Genomic DNA, 22,398 nt, shown 5'->3' on the forward strand with positions numbered 1-22,398 from the left:
AGCTGAAACATACATTCAGCCAGCAGCTGATTGCTCGTACATTGCAAACAATTCTACTTCAAGGAACTAAATTAAGAAACCCAATAATGTTGTTTCCTCCAGGGTGTTCTAGTTAACTGGCTGCAAAATATAACAATGTAGTGCTATGTGCACGTGCAAGAGTTGACTGCAGGACCATGTAACCACTGGTCAAATACTTAGACATCAACGAGGTGCGGGGAAATGGGATTAGTTAGGACAGGTGCTTGATTGTCAGCGCAGGCGCGCTGGGTCGAAGGGCCTGTTTCTGTGCTGTAAAACGCTATGACTCTAATCTAAAACTAAACCAAGGCCAGTGTTGTGATGTGCTGCAGTATCTAGACTCTGCCACCAAGGGGCATTGGTCCTCTTTTTGTACAAACGCTGCGCAGTGGTTACTTATCTTTCAATACATTGAGATGACATTTTAATCGTAAAATTGTAAACCTCTTCAACCAACTACAGCTCTCCAAACAGCTAAAGAATAAGTGCCTCACCTCTGCCCTTGCTTTCCGCAGCATCTCAATTTGCCCTCGGTGCACTTGCAGATTCACGAAAACCCAGTTAAACACTTTCAGCAGCACCCAAGTTGTCAATCTGAGACGGGTAAAACAGACACTCGTTTCATCCCATGGCCCTGATGTCAATCAGATTTCCATCTGGCTATTTGTACCATTCATACAATAATGTGACAGTGCTTTCATGTTATTTTTGATAATGTGCAAATTTAATTATATCGTAAACTGAACAGACTCATCACACCCAGGTGTCTGACACAAGGACTGCCATCACTAAACCAAGCTACAGAGAAATCCAGAGACAATTTGACTGCCTAACAGAGTGCACACACTGGGCTCAATTCTGTTCTGGAGGCAGGGCTCCCGGCACCAGGTCGAAAAGGCAAGGCACACTCCACCTCTGCATTTTTTCAGCCCTCCAGAGCGATCCTCCCATCTTTTGGGGTCGAAGTTTTCGGAGGCAGGATCCCCGTCCCTTGAAAGATTTCAAAGGGACAGGGATCCCGCTCCCAAGAGCTGCCGGCCAATCACAGGGCTGGCAGCTCAGCAGTATTGGCAGTGCCACCAGGAGCAGTGGCCACTGCCGGTACTGTAGAGGCCTTGGTCCCAGGCCCAGCAGTGGAAGCCCGGAACAGAGGTAAGTGAGGCGGGTTGCCATGGCCAGCCCAGAAGGCCCCGGCGAGGGGGGTTGGGGTGGGGCGGGTTAGTTGTTTGGCTTGAGGGGGAGGTCCTCCATGGGCCACAAATTGCCCACAAAGGATGGACCGCTCCCCAAAGCCCGCAGGGAGGGCGCCTCATTTGACAAGGCGTCCTCCCTGCATGGCAGAGGCTCCTCATCCTGTCGCTGCTAAGATTCCTTACTTGGCCACTTCAAGGCCTCAACTGGCCTCTGAGCAGCAGGTCAGCATCAGGTTTCGCAGCGGACAGTTCCACTCCAATTCTCCAGCCCATCTGCCACAAAATCCGCCTTCCAGATGAGCAAAAGATTCAGCCCATTCTCTGCATAGGAACACACCCCACTTTCCTGAATCCAGAGAGTCCTGGCACAGATAGGCACAGCCAAGGCTGAGGAATCCCCCCCAAGTGCACACAGGAGCACTGCTGGTGTTTAACCAGCTAAAGTCCGCTATCAGAAGCTTCCATACTTCCCAGCAGTCCCCAATTGGGACTTTCCTCATTAGGGCACTGGCTTGCAGGGATATCAAGGAGCAAATGGGGTAAATGCTCACCCCAGTGAAATGTCAACGTACTTAGGCTAGCAAGCCAGGCTGGTCTGTTCACCAACAACAGATTTTCTTGAAGACTTTTTTCTTCTAGTGGAGGTGAACTGAGGGGGAACACAACAATGTGCAAGAATAATCAAGAACATATCTTTCAGTTTGAGTTTTGCAGCAGCAGTGCAGCATTTCTGCAACTAGTTGTGAAACCATTCTATACCTTAGAAATAGGGGTGAGATTGTAGCTTGAAGCTGGTGGAAGATTCCCAGTACATTCCAAGATGATTTCTGGTCCGATATAGATGCGTTAGGTAAGTTCTCCTTAACGGCATCCTGCACTCTGTAGAAACAGAATCAGTTATTTTACTGTAATAAGCTCATTCAAAGGATGGAAAGGAGGAAGGGAAAGACAGGCAGCAGGAGAATATGCCAGTGCAATTAGCATCTCTACCATCAGATTTCTCACCTGGCGCTGTTGATTACTCTGTGCTCTAGGGAGGGGACATCTGGGTAAACCATGCGCTCATGAACAAATAGGAAATAGCAGAGGCGTCGAGCCAGCCAACCTCGGTACCTGCAAGAGCAGATTGAAAAAGGAGCTTTCACAGCAATCATCCTCACACAGCTGAGTGTTAAATATGCTGACTACTCATTAACTTCAAACCTTTATGTGGAATAGAGGGAGGGTGAAAATGAGCAACCTTCATACATTTGGTGGAAGTTAATGTTGAGCACAGGCAGAAAAATAACCGCAACACAAAAAGCGTTCATGATTGGCATGGATGGTGTTAGGTTACAAACAGCATGAGGAGCATGCAGAACCTCAAAGGTCAGACTCTGGATTATTGCCTCAGCCACATGCGAATTGGCATAGAGAAAATAAGATTAAAGAAATGAAAGCGTGACTCAAAGACTGGTGTGGTAGAAATGGGTTCCAGTTCATTGGGCACTGGCACCAGTACTGGGGAAAGTGGGGGCTTTACCACTGGGACAATCTACACCTGAACCGTGCTGGGGTTGGTGTTCTAGCAAGCTGCATAACTTGTGAAGTAGAGAGGGTTTTAAACTAAATAGTGGGGGCAAGGAATCAAATATGGGATGATGTGGTAAATCCAAGAGCAGAGACAGGGGCCGGAATTTTACAGTGGGCAGACGGGAGTCGGACTCCGACGTAAATGTCAGTGACGAACCCGCTTCCGCCCCAGCCTGGAGATCCGTCCCATATTTTACAGATCCCCAGGCTTTAATTGGCCCGAGGCGGGACTTCCACACACTTGAGGGAGGAGGTCCCGCCTCAGTGAGCTGTCGGCCCATCAGCGGGCCGGCAGCTCTTAGTCTCAGCAGCACCACCGAGAGCAGTGGCCACTGATGGGACTGCTATCCAGCTGACCGAGGAGGATGCCATGGAGCCGGGACTGAAGGTAAGTTTGGGTTGCCTCACCAGGGGGATTGGTCGTGCCCTGGCGAGGCTAGGGTGGTCCTTTGGTGGGAGGGGGGCGTCTTGGATCCCGGGTGTGGGTTGGGTTGTCCCCAGCACACCCGCTTGCCACGGGAAAATACCCGTGGAGGCGGACGAGGGCCCTTAAGTGGCCGTTAAGTAGTCACTTAAGGGTCTTGATTGACCTCGGGCAGCCGGGCCCTTTCTCACCCCCCACCCGCCGGACCTCCGTAAACTTGGTCAGAGGCGGAATTGGGGCGGGTCGGCGGACTCTCCCACCAACCGACCCGCTGGGGCGGCGTAATGTTCCAGCCAGGTCAAGAGAGAAAGGTATTAATATGGGAAATGATCAACAAACCGTGACCAAAATAGACAGGGAATACAAATCAAAGAGTAAATCAGCAGTCAGGGCTAGATATTACAAAAATAACAAAAAGGACAAAACTAATGGCTCTGTATCTGAATGCATGCAGCATTCGAACCAAACAGATGGACAGAATAAGTACGATCTGATAGCCAGAACAGAGACATGGCTGCAGGATGACACAGATTGGGACCTGAATATTGAAGGGTACATGGCATTTAGGAAGGATAGGAAGCTAGGAAAATGTGGAGGGGTGGCTCTGTGAACTGATGATGCTATTATCACATGACAGAGGGCTGACCTAAGTTCAGGAAATCAGGACGGTAGAGATGATAAAGGCAAGAGTGGTGTACAGGCCATCTAACAGTAACGACATTGCAGGAAGGAGTATAAAAGGAAGAAATAATGGAAGCTTGTCAGAAAGGTACGGATTTTGATCTACATATAGGCTGGGAAAATCAGATAGGCAAAGTTAACCCAGATGAGGAGTTTACAGAATGTTTTCGGAATAGTTTTTTAAAACAGCACGTTCTGGAGCCAACCGGAGAGCAGGCTATACTTGACCTGGTATTGTGCAGCGAGATAGGACTATTGGATGACCTCATAGTGAAGACATCCCAAGGTAGCAGCAATCATAATATGATTGAATTTTACATTCATTTTGAAGGAGAGAAGAATGTGTCCAATACCAGTATTTTAAATTTAAATAAGGGTATGAAAGCAGAGCTAGCAAAAGTGAACTTGCAAAGTAGGTGAAGGGATAGGTCAAAAGAGATGCAGTGGCAGACATTTAAGGGGACATTTCAGAATACAGAGGATACATTCCAATGAGAAAGAAAAATTCCAAGGGGAGAACCCACCCTCTGTGGTGAACTAAGAAAAGTTAAAGATGGCATCAAACTTCAAAAAAAGCATATAATTGTGCAAAGATGGTTTGCAGGTCAGGAAATTGGACAGAATATAAAAAGCAGCAAAGAGTGATGAAAAGGTTGATAAGGAGGAAAAAATTAGACTATGAGAGAAAGCTAGCTAGAAATATAAAATCTATAGAAACTCTTACTATCTGTTATTTATTGAAAATGGCCAGGAGCCAAGTTCTCTAAAGTCTCATGCAGTGGACATAAAATGTGCACCCAGCATACAGGTAGCTGCAGCTTTCTCAAAGTAACCCTGGCACTCAAACTTTGAAATGCATTTCTGCAGCCAGTGCACTAACCAGGTTGTTATGACAAAGACCTTAACAGTAAAAAACTATTTATTTTTTATCCTTTTGACTTCAAGTTAAAAACGGCAATTTGTTTGCAGCCTGATCTATCAACGTACCATGTCTGTGTCTCAGTAACAAGGATGGCATTTCGAAATCCCAGCAACGCTAAGTGATTTTGGAAAAGCAGGCCCTAAAATGGAGAGATAATTTTACTGGGGAAGCTGCATTCATGATTGCAAGGCAAAACAGCTGTAAGTAGAGGCTGATGTATGTGTGACAAACACAGGAAAAATGTTGGTGCATAAAGTTGAAGAGAATAAAATACAAATTAAATGTCATGGAACTGTGCAGAGGTAAAATCCAATGTGCAACAATGCTGTCCCAAGTTTAGTAGTGGTGTTCGAAACAGTGTACAATAACTTTACAATGAACACAAAATACTTTTTTTTCTGAAGGTTACTTCATTATCTTTGATGCACTAAAAATCAACATTAGTCTTCCCCCCACCCCCCACCCCCCCGCCCTCACAATTGTCTTCGTGCTACACAAGGTTGATCAGCTCCAAATGTTGCACCCAGCCAGGGTTCCATTTCCTTCCGAATGCATACATTCTTCTTACCCAGCTTTGGGGTGCACAGATGTAACAGCATCGACCCACAAAGGGTCGAGTATTCCCCAAGAGGAGACTGACCCCTCCAAATGGTGGGCTTAAAGCCAGTGCTGATAACAGGCCACTTTGATTCACCTAAAAGTAAAACAAACGAAGTTTTATTCTTTAATGAACAGTCAGCTCATGCATGACACAACAATACTAAAATATATACCAACTTCAAAGGATAAGTACTGGAACATATTTCCCACAGCTGTTTGAATGAGAAGATATTGCAGCATAAATATGTCTCTCAGAAATACGATGGCACACAGTGTCTTTTTTAAAATATAACATTTTAGAGCACAATCGCTCCATTTGCTTGTGTAAAAATTCTCATTATTAGCTGATAAAGAACTCTACAGTGGCATCAACTGCTGAGCAGGTAACACCCTTGCATTGTTCCAGAAGATGAGTGCACCTTCTCTCAAACTACTGCGAGCAGGCTTTACTCTGGTCGAGCAGTGAATGCTGTCGAGAGAAAGAGTGTTAAACATTCAAGGTCTGTGACCTTTTGTCAGGAGATGCCATCCTCCCAATGAGATATTAAATTGAGACCCTTCCTCCTGTTCTGCTGGTTTGGGTGCATATTTAAGATTTCATGGACTACTTAAAGAAGCCTAGCAAGTTCTTCTGATGTCCTAGTCAACATTCCTTCAACTCCCACCACCGGTAACAGACTAACCTGTTATTCATCTTATTGTAGGCTTTTTGCTACAGACAAAATAGCTGTCATGACTTCTTACTTAACAGCAGTCCATGCACTTCACAGCAATTAATTGCATGTGAAGCATTCTGAGGTATTTATGAGATATAAGGACCTGGATAAAGGTAATTCTCTTTTAACTGAGGTAGCACAATAACAGCAATAAAAACTTACTTTATTGATAAATTCAGTTGATTCTTTAGGAGCCGAGACCTGAACAAATCCATCACCCCTATCATACTCTAAAGCCATGGTATCAGCCAAGGCTAAGGGGAAAAATTGAGGTAAGAATAGTAAATTAAGCATGACAATAATCCCGTGTAAAGTTAATACTACAGTAATAGATACTCCTTGCATAAGAATAAGTTGATGTCCATATCAGTCTTTGTTTCACTTGGCTGGAAATTTTCAAAACAGGTGCTCTGGGGGGAACTGCAATTTTTCTAAGTCTGCACGAAGCCTAGGTGTTGATACTGATAATCTCCCACATCTATGCATGGTTCCTTTTTTTTAATTCTTTCATGGAATGTGGGCATCACTGGCAAGGCCAGCATTTGGTGCCCATCCCTAAATGCCCTCGAGAAGGTGGTGGAGAGCTGCGTTCTTGAATCACTGCAGTCCAAAGGGATAAGAGAAACAAGGGATGAGTAAACACACACAACTGAATAGCAACAAACAACTGCAACCAAAAGGGTAAAAATAGAAAGCACAAATTTTGCAATCATTGGCTCAGCAAAGGGAAATGTCAGTTAGGATTGTTTCTCCTAATCACTAACCAGCAATCTCTGCTGGAAGATCAGGTGTGACCAAACGACAAGTACAGGGTCAGACTTGGCTGTGATCTCTCCTTTATTTACATTGTTTACAGTGTACCAGCACATCATATAACTGGGGAAGTACGGAGGGCTTTAAATTAAACAAGGAGGAGTAAGGGATCAAGCCTGGGAAACCAAGGGGTAGAGTCAAGGCAGAAGAGCAGAATCGTAATATGGGAAATGAAGGTCAGAGAATGGCAGGAAGGGACAAAGAGAAAAAAACCTAATAACACACCAACAGTCAAAAGCCAACAGCCAAGACTAGATGTTAAAAAGATAACAAAAAGACAAAACAAAAGGCTCTATATCTGAATGCACGTAGCATTCATAACAAAGTAGACGAACTGATAGATCATATTTATTTGCTTCAATATGCACTGATAGCCATTAAGGAGAAGTGGCTGCAGGAAGACAAGGATTGGGTCCTGAATATCGAGGGGTATATGACATTCAAGAAGAATAGGAAGTTAGGTAAAGGTGGAGGGGTAGCACGCAATCAAGGATGGCACTGGTGCAATAGTTAGAGATGACCTTGGTTCAGGAGATCAGGAAAGAGTATCAGTTTGGGTGGAGGTCAGGAATAGTAGGGGAAAGAAGTCACAAGTTGGAGTGGTCTACAGCCCCCTAACAGTAACCACAATGTAGGACAAAGTATACAAAAATAAATATTGGGTGCTTGTGAATAAGGGACGGCAATAATCATGGGTGAATTTAATCAACATATAAACTGGAAAAATCAGACTGGCAATAGTAGCCTGGATGAGGAGTTCATAGAATGCTTTAGAAATAGTTTCTGAGAGCAGCACGTTCTGGAACCAACCAGAGAGCAGATGATATTGGACTTGGTATTGTGTCATGTGACAGGATTAATTAATGACCTCAGAGTAAAGACACCTCTCGGTAGCAGAAACCACAATGAGATTGCATTTTACATTCAGTTTGAGAGGAGTGGGTCAAAGAGTAATTTTTCAAACTTGAATAAGGGCAACTATGTGGGCATGGAAGCTGAGCTAGCTGAAGTGAACTGAGTTACTCGGCTGGGAGGTAGATCAATGGAGAAGCAGTGGCAGACATTTAAGGGAATATTTCTGAATATAGTAAGAATATACTTATTCTGAGTAAAGAAAAATTCTACGGGGAAGACCCAACATCCGTGGTTAATTGAATAAGTTAAGGAAAGCATCAAACTTAAGGACAAAGCATATCATTGCGCTAAAATGAGTCGCAGGTCAGATGATTGGCCAGAATATAAAAAACAGCAGAGAATGACAAAAAGTTTCATCAACAGAAAGAAATTAGAGTATGAGAGGAAGCTAGCTCGAAATGTAAAAACGGATAGCAAGAGTTTCCACAAGTATTTAAAAAGGAAAAGACTAAGTAAAGTGAGCGTTGGTCCTCCAGAGAGTGAGAATGGGGAGTTAATAGTCGATAATAAGGAAAAGATGGATGAAATGAACAAATATTTTGCTTCTGTCTTCACTATAGTGGATACAAAAAAAATTCCAATAATAGCTGTAAATCAGAGTCATACAGCATACAAACAGGCCCTTCGGCCCACCACGTCCATGCCGACCATAATGCCTATCTATACTAATCCCACCTGCCTGCATTCATTCCATATCCCTCTATGCCCTGCTCATTCAAGTACCTGTCCAAATGCCTCTTAAATGTTGCTACTGTTCCTGCCTCCACCACCTCCTCAGGCAGCTCATTCCAGATACACACTATTCTTTATGTGAAAAATTTAGCCCTTTGGTCCCCTTTAAATCTCCTCCCTCTCACCTTAAATCTCTGCCCTCTAGTTTTACTCACCCCTACCATGGGAAACAGACTCTGGCTATCTACCCTATCTATGCCTCTCATAATTTTATATACCTCTATCACGTCCCCTCGCAGCCTCCTTCGCTCCGGAAAAACAGACCCAGCCTATTCAATCTCTCTTTATAACTCAAGCCCTCCAAACCAGGCAACATCCTTGTGAATCTTTTCAGCACCCTCTCTTGCTTTATCACATCTTTCCTGCAGCGCGGCGACCAGAACTGCACACAGTACTCCAAATGCAGCCTAACCAACTTTGTGTACGACTGTAACATGACTTCCCAACTCTTGTACTCAATGCCTCGGCCGATGAAGGCAAGCATGCCATATGCCTTCTTCACCACGCTGTCTACCTGCGTTGCCACTTTCAGGGAATTATGTACTTGCACCCCAAGGTCGCTCTGCTTAACAACACACCCCAGGGCCCTGCCATTCATTGTATATGTCCTGCCCTGGTTTACCTTCCCAAAATGCATCACTTCACACTTGTCTGCATTAAATTCCATTTGCCAATTCCTTGCCCACTTTACCAGTTTATCTATATCCTGTTGTAACCTTAGACAACCTTCTTCACTGTCCACTATACCACCAATTTTGGTGTCATCTGCAAACTTACTAATCATGCCCCCTACATTCGCATCCAAGTCAGGAGCTGGACGGGAGGAACTTGATGAAATTACAATTACCAGGGTAGCAGTACTGAGCAAACTGATGGAGCTGCAGGCTGACAAGTCCCCGGGTCCTGATGGACTTCATCCTTAGGTCTTAATAGAGGTGACTGATGAGGTAGTAGAAGCGGTGTTAATTTTGAAAAATTCGCTCAATTCTGGAAAGATTCCATCAGACGGGAAAGTAGCAAATACAACCCCTGTATTCAAAAAGGAGGGGGGTGGGAGGCGAGGCTGAAAACAGGCAACTTTAGGCCAGTTAGCTTGACGTCTGTCATGGAGAAGGTGTTAGAATCGATCATTAAGGAGGCGAGAGCTGGGTTCTTAGAAAAACTCAAGGTAATTGGGAATAGTCAGCATGGTTTTGTGAAAGGGAAATCATATTTAACCAATTTAATGGAGTTCTTTGAAGGAGTAACATGCGCTGTGGATAAAGGGGAGCCCGTTGACATACTGTACTTGGATTTCCAGAAGGCATATGACAAGGTGCCACACAAAAGGTTATTGTGCCAAGTAGGAGCTCATGGCGTAGGGGGTAACATATTAGAATGGCTAGAAAGTTGGCTGGCTGCCTGAAAACAGAGTATGCAAAAAAGGGTCCTTTTCTGATTGGCAGATGTGACGAGTGGAGTCCCGAAGGGGTCTGTGCTGGGGCCTCAACTTTTTACAATTTATATCAATGACTTAGATGAGGAGAGCAATAGCAGGGTAGCTAAATTTGCAGATGACACAAAGATAGGTAGGAAATTATTTTGTGAAAAGGGCATAAGGAGGTTGCAGACCGATAGAGATCGGTTGAGTGAGTGGGCAAAAATCTGGCAGATGGAGTATAATGTGGGAAAATGTGAAAATGTGCAGAGGGATCTAGATGTTCTCATGCATGAGTCACAAAAAGTTAGTATACAGGTACAGCAAGTAATAAAGAAGGCGAATGGAATTCTATCCTTTATTACGAGAGGAAGTGAAAATAAAAGTAAGGATGTTATGCTTCAGTTATGCAGGGCATTGGTGAGACCACATCTCAAATACTGTGCGCAGTTTTGGTCTCCTTATTGAAGGATGGATGTAAATGTCTTGGTGGCGTTTCAGAGGTTTACTCGATTGATACCTGGAATGAGCGGGTTGTCTTATGAGGAAAGGTTGGACACACTGGACTTGTTTTTACTAGAGTTTACAAGAGTGATTGTAGTATATAGATCCTGTACGGTCTTGACAAGGTGGATGTGGACAGGACGTTTCCTCTTGTGGGTGAGTCCAGAACTCGGGAGTACCGTTTCAAAATTAGGGGTCGCCCTTTTAGGACAGAGATGAGAATTTTGTTCTCTCAGAAGGTTGTGCAACTTTGGAACTCAGCCTCAGGTGGAGGAGGTGGGGTCACTGAGTATTTTTAAGGCGGAGGTAGATAGATTCTTGTTAGGCAAGGAAATCAAAGGTTCTAGGGGATAGATGGGAGTGTGGAATTCAAAACACAAACAAATCTGCCATGATCTTATTGAATGGTGGAGCAGGCTTGAAGGGCCAAATGGCCTACTTCTGCTCCTAATTCATATCTTATGTATTGACCACATTCACTGTAAAAACTGATAGAAATTATGGCAAATTGCTGGAGAGCAACCAGTACCTGTTCAAAAATACTGATGCAAAAATTCAATGCCTTCAAGAAAAGGGAGAGAAATGGCAATAAAAACTCACACTTTACTGTACAACAGTTATAATGCTACAGTAACTCTCGCTACTCCTGGAAGGAAATGTGTGACACACTGAAAGTGTAATTTAAAAGCAAACCTGCATTCTAAAAATTCCTCTGTTACATTTACAGATTTTCACAACAGCTTTGGAAGGCTCCTTCCAGGATTCTTCACAAAATGGTACTCTGCAACAAACTATCTGCACGTACGTCTGTGTGGAGGGATGGGTGGAGATGCGAGGGGCAGGGGGTTGGGGAACACAGGCACGTCTACTATTCACAAACTACAGAATGAACTACCACAGTATTACCAAGAACTTGGGAGGCTCTAACTGGCAGCATTCCTTTGTGTGCAGCAGGTTCGAAGTTTCACACCAGTTTGAGAAGGCAATCGTCCACCACCACAACTTTGCCCATTGAATTGCATACTAGCAAGGGGGATATCATGAAATCGTCTATGTTCCAGGCAGTAGAGTTGGCAAGGCAGAATGCAGTGGTCCTTTCCAGTCCTATTTGAAAGAATCATGGAATTGTCCCAGTACAGGAGGCCATTCAGCCTGTCCTGTCTGCGCCAGGGCTCCGAAAAAGCAGTTTACTTCGTGCCACTCCCCCGTCTTCACCCGCAGTCCTGCGCATTCTTCCTTGACAGATAACAATCCAATTCCCTTTTCAATGCCTTGATTAAACCTGTCTCTACCACACTTGCAGGTAGCAAATTCCAGATCCGAACCACTCGGTGTGAAAATATTTTTCCTCACGTCACCATTGCTTTTTTTATAAATTACCTTAAATGTGTGCCCTCCCGTTCTTGAACCTTCCACCAATGGGAACAGTTTTTCCCTATCCACTCTGTCCAGACCACTCAGGATTTTGAACACCTCGATCAAATCTCATCTCAACCTTCTCTTCTTCAAGGAAAACAGTCCCAACTTCTCCAATCTATCCACGTAACTTAAGTTCCTCATCCCTGGAACCAATCTCAACAATGTTTTTTGCACTCTCTCCAATGCCTTCACATCTTTCTTAAAGTGGTCCCCAGAACTGGACACAATACTCCAGTTGAGGCTGAACCAGTGTTCGATACAAGTTTAACATCAATTCCTTGTTTTTGTACTCCATGCTCCTATTAATCAAGCCTAGGATGCTATATACTCCATTAACAGCACTCCAAACCACATTGTCTCAGTACTCCGAGGCATTACCAGACTACAAATCTTTTCTAACACATTCGGGATTGTTAGTGGGAGCATAGGGGGTCAGTGCCAGATTCATATGGCACATCTGTTGTTGGAAACTTTCCAAATTGGAATCTGGTTCCCTCAAGAGCTACCCCTGCTTCCTGCTCAAAGGATTTAACATCTTCTTAAAACCCACAGCGTTCTCCAAGAATTTAACTGTTTAAGAGTTGGATTCAGCAAACTTAAAGAAGACAAGTCATGTGTGGATGGGAGAACATTCAATTAATTGTGGATGGCAAAAAAAAAATGGCATGAATTATTCTCAGTCTCAATTTGGTTGATGCGCGCATGATGCTGCATTAATTGCTCATCCCATGTTGCCCAAGATGGTGATGGGCCTTCTTATATCACCACTAAATTTCTTGTTGTGATAGTAATCCCACAATGCTGTTAGGTGCTAAATTCTAGAATACTGACCTAGTTATAAAGAAGAAATTGGGTATATGTGACTCAGGGGCGATGGTATTCGCACACCATTGCTGCTCTGATCCTTCTCAGTCGCAGATATTGTAGTGTGGGTACATTCTGTTGAAATAACCCTGGTGAGTTGTCGTAGTTCATCCTGTAGATTGCAACATTATACATGCTGCAGCCAGAGTCCACCAGTGGTGGATATTGAATTCAGTGGCAGGGCACCAATTATGCCAACTGCTCTGTCCTGGATGGTGTTGAATTGTGTGTTGTTGCAGCTGCACTCAATGAGGCAAGTGTTGAGTATCCCTTCCCACTCCTGACATAAGCCTGTAGATGGCCAAGAAGCTTTGAGTGCTCAAGAGGGGAGCCACTTGTTGCAGAGTATCCGGCCACCGACCTATTTATGACCACAACATTGATAAGGCTGGTCCAATTCAGCTTCTGGTCACTGATGATCCTCAAGATGTTGAAAGCCTTTGTTACTGTGGAGTTATTTGAAGGTCACAGGAAGATGGCTGGGCTTCCTTTTATTCAAAATGGTATTACTGACAGGTGGTAAGGCGTGTGGGTGATTCCCACTATCACCTCCCAATGGACAGCAATCATGGTTTGTTTAAAAGGATGAGTGAGCACCTGAGTATTTTACTTGCCAAATAAACAATGACAGGCTTTCTTGTACGTTTAAAACAGAAGATTAACTATTTATTGAACAATATTCATTCCCCAAAATGTTCACAACACCACTCACACACATATTCGTTCTCACATGCACTCTCAAGGGAAGAGAGGTAGAACGTAAAGGATAAGAGTTCAAAATGTGGTAAGCATTCATAGAAACATAGAAAATAGGAGTAGACCATTCGGCCCTTCGAGCCTGCGCCGCCATTCATTATGATCACGGCAGATCATCCAACTCAGTAGCCCGTTCCCGCTTTCGCCCCGTACCCTTTGATCCTTTTAGACCCAAGAGCTATATCAAACTCCTTCTTGAAAAAAAACAATCTTTTGGCCTTAACTGCTTTCTGTGGTTGCGAATTCCACAGGCTCACCACTCTCTGGGTGAAGATATTTCTCCTCGTCTCAGTCCTGAAAGGTTTACCTCATATCTTTGGACTATGACCCCTGGTTCTGGACTCCCCCACCATCGGGAACATCCTTCCTGCAGCTACCCTGTCAAGTCCTGTTGGAATTTTATAGGTTTCTATGAGATCCCCCTCACTCTCCTGAACTCCAGCGAATATAATCCTAACCGACTCAATCTCTCCTCATACGTCAGTCCCGCCATTCCAAGGAATCAGTCTGATAAACCTTCACCGCACTCTCGATAGCAAGAACTGTTGGTTCATGGTTTGTAGTAAATCTATTAAAACTTCTAAGTGGGCCAGTTTCTTTTAAAAATGCAGGCCTGGGGGTTTATTGTCTTGAGCTTTTTGAGGTGTTGAAGATTTCTGATGGTTAAGACTGGAGGTGGAGGTCACTTACAGTTCTCTGCTGCGCCAAGTTGATGTGTGGAATGAGCAGCAGGGCTTCTTCTTGTTTCGGCTGAATCTTTCCACATCCTCACTGGACCGCTTTTTTGTGATATTTCTGTGATCTCTCTCTCTCTCTCCAGAGGGTGACCTTTTCGGGTCGCAATTCATCACAGTTGCAATTCTCGTACTTCACGCACAATCTTCGCCCCCGGTGTGACCACACAATGGACCAGGATGTGGAATCCATGTTCATCCACTGATAAAAAAGCAAAATACTACAGATGCTGGAAATCTGGAATGAATGAAGTGCTGGAAATAATCAGCAGGACTGGCAGCATCTGTGGAGAGAGAAACAGCTAACATTTCAAGTCTGTGACCTTTCAACAGAACAAAACCATCCATTAATGTCTGGATGAGTCTCATTCTGTTATTGTGTCTTTATTTCAAACCTTGTTGTCTCAGAAAAGAATCCACTCAACTCACGAATGTCTCTTGATGGTTTCAGGATGGATGTAGTCGAAACCTCTTGGTTATCGTTTTGTCCTTTCAAGACAGTGAGGCAATTTCTGAATACATAGGCCGGGTCATCTGATCTTCGGCTGTCATTTTGCAGCACATTGTCCACTTTTTAAAGGAAAAGTCAACTTCAAAGATTCCACATTAAATAAAGTCAGTATCTTAAAGTAAGAATATGATTTGGCTCTCCTGGGCATGACAATGGTCACTGCACTTGTGTGTTGCATAAGTGCTTTTGGCACTTGCCAGCCTATGCCAGGATGTTATCCAGGTCTTCTGTTGTCTGAATGATTGGGATCCTTCCATCTGCGAGAGATGATGGGAATGCAGCTTCAGAACATTGGGGAGGTCAGATGAGATCATTTGTTTTTTGTCTACATATCCTGGGGAAGATTTGGAGACACAGACTTACCCAACATCTGCACCTCCCTCTGAAACCGATAGGCCGAATACAGAGGAAGTGCAGGAGCCCCTACATCTGGAGCCACTTGGTTACAGCAGTTTAGACAGCACTTCCGACAGTGCAGCAATCCCCCCACGACTGTCCTGGCGTCTCAGCCTTGATTTATTTTGTACTCGAGCCCTGGAGTGGGACTTGAAGCCAGAACCTTGTGACTCAGAGGCAAGAGTGCTACCAACGGAGCCACAACTGACACAAATCAGAGAAGCTGTAAATGGAGCTTACTGTGGTAATCGTCAGTAAGCAACCCCCCTCCTGACTGAAGATGGAGCAGCTGAAGATGGCTGGCCTCAGGATGCTTCGTTCAGGAAATCCTGCAGTGACATCCTGGACCTGTGATGACTGGCTTCCAACAGCCATGACCATTTTCTTTTACGTTTGGATGACTCCAGCCACCAGAGGGATTTCCCTTCAACCCAGTGACTTGAGTTTTGCTTGGGCTCCTTTGTGTCTTTCTCAGTTGACTGCAGCCATGATGTCCAAGTCGACGACTCTCATATCACTCCTTTGGCATTCAGTTTTTAAATCCATGTCTGGACCACAGCTGCAGTGAAGTCTGAAGGCGACTCAAAATGAACATCAGTCAACAGGTCACTGCTGAATGGTATTGCTTGATGATGCTATGATGAACTGCATCTGTCATTTTACTCATGATTGGGAGGTTGACAGGGCAGTAGTTGGCCAGGTTACATTTCGTAATTTTTCATGGCTTGAATGTACCTGAGCAATCTTGCACTGAAACACAAGACTGCAGAACTTTCCAAATTGATATTAACAGGTGGATCAAGCTTTAAGAAGTGCTTCCACACTACTTAAGCAGATTTTGTTAAATTCCGTACTGAGAAACCAATTCAGACTTATAAAATGAGGGAATTCTCATAAACCAACATGAAAGATTTAGCAAGTCAGTTCTGAATTGTGGTTTCTTTGATTTTGTGACTAATTCCTCACCATAGCTTTTCAAGTCAAATACATTTTACAGCAATTCTATATACTTTGTGGAACAGCAGAAAAGTTCATTATGCTTGAGATAAAAATCCTCTGCGGCTGGGATAAGATTTTGTACAGTGCCAACCCTGAATGGTGAATTAATGCTTTTCACAACAATTCACAGCACATCCATCAGGGAAGGTTAAATAACCCATTTCCACAAGACAACTCGCCCATCCCACCCCCAAACAGCATCATCCTCTTGCCCCACTGGAACCCTTCCCACTCCTGGCCCCCAAACTCCCTTACCCACCCCCTCCACCATTCCACCCAACCTCCCCCACACCCCTGCCCCTTTGACCCACCCAGCCAGCTTCAAATGAGCCGCCGGTCCTCTTCGGTCCCACACAAACGGACAGCCTCCAAAGTTCAGTCCTCGAGCTCTGGGACAACACCCACCGCCTCCGCGCGCGCCAACGGCCTTGCACTGCGCGCGCGCCAATCCCGCGCCGCCTTCTCATTGGTCAAAGGGCTGGGGCTCCGCCCTGGTTGCCCTCGGGGGGTTTTTTTCTTTGGAACTTGCAGCCTGGGTTTGGCACTGGCAAGATGCAAGTTTCTTCGTCTGTTTTACATTAATTGCCAGAAGTTTAGCACGAAGGTTCACCAAATTCACTTTGCAGCAAACCCAGTATCTGATGGGAGGTTATCACTGGTAAATTTGGTGAAAAATCAAAAGAAATCTTGAGTTTTCTGCCACCTCGTCAGAAATTATGTTTATTCTAACCTATCATTGTGTCGTTGCTCATCGCATGTTAAAAAAGTCTGCTGCTCGCAGCTTCATATTTTCCCCACCGAACTGTTTCATTTACATTGCATCAAACCACCCACATGCAGGAGAGACAATTACGCCATTATGAGAAGAGCTGGGCAATGGAGGTGGTCATTAGTAGAGGGGATTTTTTTGCCCCACAAGATAGAGTTGTCAGGAATTGAGATGCAATAGTTGAGCCAGATCAAGCAATGGATGAGTGAGGCATTGTGCATGTATTCATGGCTCAGACTTGAGAGAGGAAAGCTGGTCCACGTACCAGAGGCACCAACAAGAATGGGAGACAGGAAAGCTTTTCCTCAAAAGTAGAAGTGAGGGAATGGGTGAAAAAATCCTGCAACTGTATCATAAAGAATAGAGGACCAATGGTGAGGCAGTAAAGAGTTTTAAAGTTCAGTTGTAAGTTACTTTGGGAGAGTTTTTCCATGGGAAGATGGGGAAGCAAATGGAATGGAAGGTGATGTGATTGGCATGGGGTATAAGGAAGCAATTGGACATAGCTCATCAGTGATAGGGACGTCTGGCATTGGCGATGTTGGGAAGGTGAAAATTTGAGTCGAAAAGTTATATGGAATAGGTTTAGAGAGGACAGAAGGATTCACAGGAGATCAAAGGCAGCTGATATGAGGATTAAAATCATCGAGGATGAAGTGTTGTTTGGTGTAGAGGCTGGAGGAAGAAAAAAGGGTATCTCGAATAAACTGGGGACGAGATGTGGGGCGAAGGGAGAGTCGATGAATATTTTAATGGTGATCCAAGGAGGGTGGACAGTGTGAGGTGCTGGAGGAAGTATCAGGTGCTTCAGGATTAGAAGGTGAGGTTAAGATGTAACTTGGTAATGAGAGCTATGCTGCCATTTCAGTGTTGGCAAACAGTATAGCCAGTTGTGAAGTCTTCAGTTAAGGGCAAGGTGTCACCATCTGGAAGCAGCGTTCCAGTCAAAACACTGAGTGGAAAGAACGTAAAGGACGGAAAGGGCCTTGTTTGCCGGTGGGCAGCCATTCTGGAGGAAAGCGGAGAGGGATAACGATTGTTGATCTGTTGGAATGTGCTTGATTGACTGCTTTCAGCACATGTGGAACAGACTGCTCAGAGAGGCAGCAAGGGTGGGGAAAATTCAAAAAGAACAGTTCTGATAAAAGATCACAGACCTGAAACACTAACTTTGTTTCTCTCAGGTGCTGCCAGACCTCCCGAATATTTCCAGCATCCACAGTATTTTGCTTTAATTTATGTACTAGTGAAGCCTGACAAAGAATGCTGACATTGAGGAGGCCATGCAGTCTGGGGGCTGACCCGCTCGCATACCCTTCCCCCTTCACACCCCCTTCCCAGCTCAGCCCCCTCCCCCCACCCCCTGCACCTCCCCTCACACACCCTTCCCAGCTCACCCCCCCTCGCACCCCCTTCCCGCTACCCCCTTCCCAGCTCACCCCCCTCGCACCCCCTTCCCGCTACCCCCTTCCCAGCTCACCCCCCTTGCACCCCCTCCCCCCAGCATCCACCATACCCCCTTCCCTCTCCCTCCATGAAATCACACAGCTTACTTGTTAGCTCCTATTCCTGAGCAGGGGCCCTAAAAACCCCACTGCCTTGTGGGCGTCTCGGGAGAGACCAAGGCGAAGGGAATAAACCTGAACAGAAAATCCGGAGCGGAACCCCGAAGGCAGTCATGTGTCACCTTTGGCATGTTTCCGGCAGTTCCTACAGCCATACCGGTGCCAAACATCATGCTCTGCACTCTTTGGACCCCACCAGGAAGGCCGAGAGGGGGGTTTTGAAGCTTGGGTAACTCACAACCTCCATATGTCCACCCCAGGCATGCGCCATGGAGAGGTCACTTCATAGTGGCCTCACAGCGGCCAAAACAACACGGAAGGTAGCAGTTACGGGTTATAAGTCCAGCTCAATTGGCGTAGCGATTGGGCGCCACGGGTTACCTTTGTCGGTGGGAGAGGTCATCACATCTCACTGGACGGCTACCACCCACCTCAAAGCGGGCAGCCCCCAGACAGTAAGGTCCTGTCCCGCCGCAGTCCACCTGCTTCAATGGGTGCTTGGAGCTCAGGGTCATTGCCCGACAAGTGGACTATAACACCACACCAAACAGCACGACAAAAAAAGGAAAGAAGGTACCAGCCCTTCGTTTTGCAAGTTGGAACGTCAGAACTATGAGTCCTGGCCTGTCATAAGACCTTACACAAATCAATGATTCTCGGAAGACCGCCATCATAAACAACGAGTCCAGTAGACTCAATGTGGACATTGCAGCACTTCAGGAGACACGCGTCCAGGCGAGCGGATCTCGAAGAGAGCAAGACGACACATTCTTCTGGCAGAGTAGGGATCCTGAAGAACCAAGTCAGCATGGAGTGGGCTTCGCCATCAGAAACTCTTTGCTCAGCATGATAGAGCCACCTTCAAATGGCTCGGAACGCATACTGTCCATCCGACTGCTCACTGCCTCTGGTCCAGTACACCTACTCAGCATCTATGCTCCAACATTCTGCTCCCCACCTCAGGTTAAAGACCAGTTCTACGAGGAACCCCATTATTAGCATTCCCAATACCAAACATTTGTTCCTGCTGGGAGACTTTCATGCCAGGGTTGGGGCCGACCATGACTCATGGCCCTCCTGCCTTGGGCGCTATGGCATTGGAAGGATGAATGAGAATGGACAGAGACTGCTGGAGTTGTGTACCTATCACAACCTCTGCATCACCAACTTGTTCTTTCATACTAAACCCTGTCACCAGGTTTCATGGAGGCACCCAAGATCACATCGTTGGCACCAGCTGGACCACATCATCACAAGGCAAACCTCTTGAAACAGCGTTCAAATCACATGCAGCTTCCACAGTGCGGAGTGCGACACCGACCACTCCCTGGTGTGCAGCAAGTTTAGACTCAAACCAAAGAAGCTGCATCACTCCAAGCAGAAGGGCCGCCCACACATCAACACAAACAGAATTTCTTAACCACAGTTGTTACATAAGTTTCTAAATTCACTTGAAAAAGCCCTTCAAAATACTCCTTCAGGGGATGCAGAAACCAAGTGGGCCCACATCAGAGACGCCATCCATGACTCAGCAATGACCACCTATGGCAAACATGTGAAGCAGAATGCAGACTGGTTTCAATCTCATTTTGAATAGCTGGAACCTGTCATAGCTGCTAAGCGCTTTGCACTGTTGAACTACAAGAAAGCCCCCAGCGAGTTAACATCCGTAGCACTTAAAGCAGCCAGAAGCGCTGCACAAAGAACAGCCAGGCGCTGCGCAAATGACTACTGGCAACACCTATGCAGTCGTATTCAGCTGGCCCCTGACACTGGAAACATCAAAGGAATGTATGATGGTATTGAGAGCTTTTGGGCCAGCCATCAGGAAGATCGCCCCCCCTCAAATCTAAATCAGGGGACACGATCTCTGACCAACGCAAGCAAATGGACCGCTGGGTGGAGTACTCCAGGGAAAATGTTGTCACTGAGACCGCCCTCAATGCAGCCCAGTCTGTGCCAGTCATGGATGAGTTGGAAGAACAGCCAACAAAATCGGAACTCACTGATTCTCTAGCCAGTGGAAAAGCCTCTGGGAAGGACGGCATTACCCCTGAAATAATCAAGAGTGCCAAGCCTGCTATACTTTCAGCACTCTATGAACTGCTTTGCCTGTGCTGGGATGAGGGAGCAGTACCACAGGACATGCGCAATGCCAATATCATCACCGTCTATAAGAACAAGGGTGACCGCGGTGACTGCAACAACTGCCGTGGAATCTCCCTGCTCAGCATAGTGGGGAAAGTCTTCGCTCAAGTCGTTTTAAACAGGCTCCAGAAGCTGGCTGAGCGTGTCTAGCCTGAGGTACAGTGCGGCTTTCGAGCAGAGAGATCCACCGTTGACATGCTGTTCTCCCTTCGCCAGCTACAGGAGAAATGCCGCGAACAACAGATGCCCCTCTACGTTGCTTTCATAGATCTCGCCAAATCCTTTGACCTCGTCAGCAGGCGTCTCTTCAGACTACTAGCAAAGATCGGATGTCCACCAAAGCTACTAAGTATCATCACCTCATTCCACGACAATATGAAAGGCACAATTCAGCATAGCGGCACCTCATCAGACCCCTTTCCTTGGGGTCTGTGTTCATGCACCGAAACTGTTTGGGATCTTCTTTTCCCTGCTGCTCTCACATGCGTTCAAGTCTTCAGTAGAAGGAATTTTCCTCCACACAAGATCAGATGGCAGGTTGTTCAACCTTGCCCGTCTAAGAGCGAAGACCAAAGTACGGAAGATCCTCGTCAGGGAACTCCTCTTTGCTGACGATGCTGCATTAACATCTCACACTGAAGAATGTCTGCAGAGACTCATTGACAGGATTGCGGCTGCCTGCAACGAATTTGGCCTAACCATCAGCCTCAAGAAAACGAACATCATGGGACAGGACGTCAGAAATGCTCCATCCATGAATATCGGCGACCACGCTCTGGAAGTGGTTCAAGAGTTCACCTACCTGGGCTCAAGTATCACCAGCAACCTGTCTCTCGATGCAGACATCAACAAGCACATGGGAAAGGCGTCCGCTGCTATGTCCAGACTGGCCAAGAGAGTGTGGGAAAATGGCGCACTGACACGGAACAGAAAAGTCCGAGTGTATCAAGCCCGTGTCCTCAGTACCTTGCTCTACGGCAGCGAGGTACAAAGTATGTCAGCCAAGAGCGACGTTACAATTCATTCCATCTTCGCTGCCTCCCGAGAATCCTTGGCATCAGGCGGCAAGACCGTATCTCAAACGCAGAAGACCTCGAGGCGGCCAACATCCCCAGCATATACACCCTACTGAGTCAGCGGCGCTTGAGATGGCTTGGCCATGTGAGCCAATGGAAGATGGCAGGATCCCCAAGGACGCATTGTACAGCGAGCTCGTCACTGGTATCAGACCCACCGGCCGTCCATGTCTCCGCTTTAAAGACGTCTGCAAACGCGACATGAAGTCCTGTGACATTGATCACAAGTCGTAGGAGTCAGTTGCCACTGATCGCCAGAGCTGGCTGGCAGCCATAAAGGTGGGGCTAAAGCGTGGCGAGTCGGAGACTTAGCAGTTGGCAGGATAAAAGACAGAAGCGCAAGGGGAGGGCCAACTGTCTAACAGCCCCGACAAACAAATTTCTCTGCAGCACCTGTGAAAGAGCCTGTCACTCTAGAATTGGCCTTTATAGCCACTCCAGGCGCTGCTTCACAAACCACTGACCATCTCCAGGTGCTTATCCATTGTCTCTCGTGACAAGGAGGCCAAAGAAGAAGTGATGTTGTCTGTCTACAGAGATTACTCATTTAGAAGTATGGCTAAATCAACTGTTGGGTCACTAACTGGAATCTCTCAGCTGTGAGCTGCCAGAGCTGGCCATCCAGAGATTCTCCCTCCCGTGAAATGGTGG

General features: G+C 46.0%; 1 protein-coding gene across 1 annotated transcript in view; it reads right to left on the bottom strand.

Annotated features, from left to right (window-relative positions):
* The window catches only part of gpat2 (glycerol-3-phosphate acyltransferase 2, mitochondrial), a 67,946-nt gene that overhangs the window by 41,627 nt on the left and 3,921 nt on the right, over positions 1-22,398 (bottom strand). Inside the window, exons 2-8 of the mRNA XM_068023255.1 lie at positions 12,818-12,905; positions 6,292-6,383; positions 5,382-5,507; positions 4,879-4,952; positions 2,220-2,327; positions 1,974-2,093; positions 516-615 (exon numbers count right to left, since the gene is read on the bottom strand). Coding sequence (XP_067879356.1) covers positions 516-615; positions 1,974-2,093; positions 2,220-2,327; positions 4,879-4,952; positions 5,382-5,507; positions 6,292-6,383; positions 12,818-12,905 — 708 coding nt within the window. The remainder of the gene's footprint in view (positions 1-515; positions 616-1,973; positions 2,094-2,219; positions 2,328-4,878; positions 4,953-5,381; positions 5,508-6,291; positions 6,384-12,817; positions 12,906-22,398) is intronic.

The sequence above is a fragment of the Heterodontus francisci genome, chromosome 47 (assembly GCF_036365525.1).
Source record: "Heterodontus francisci isolate sHetFra1 chromosome 47, sHetFra1.hap1, whole genome shotgun sequence".
NCBI lineage: Eukaryota > Metazoa > Chordata > Chondrichthyes > Heterodontiformes > Heterodontidae > Heterodontus > Heterodontus francisci.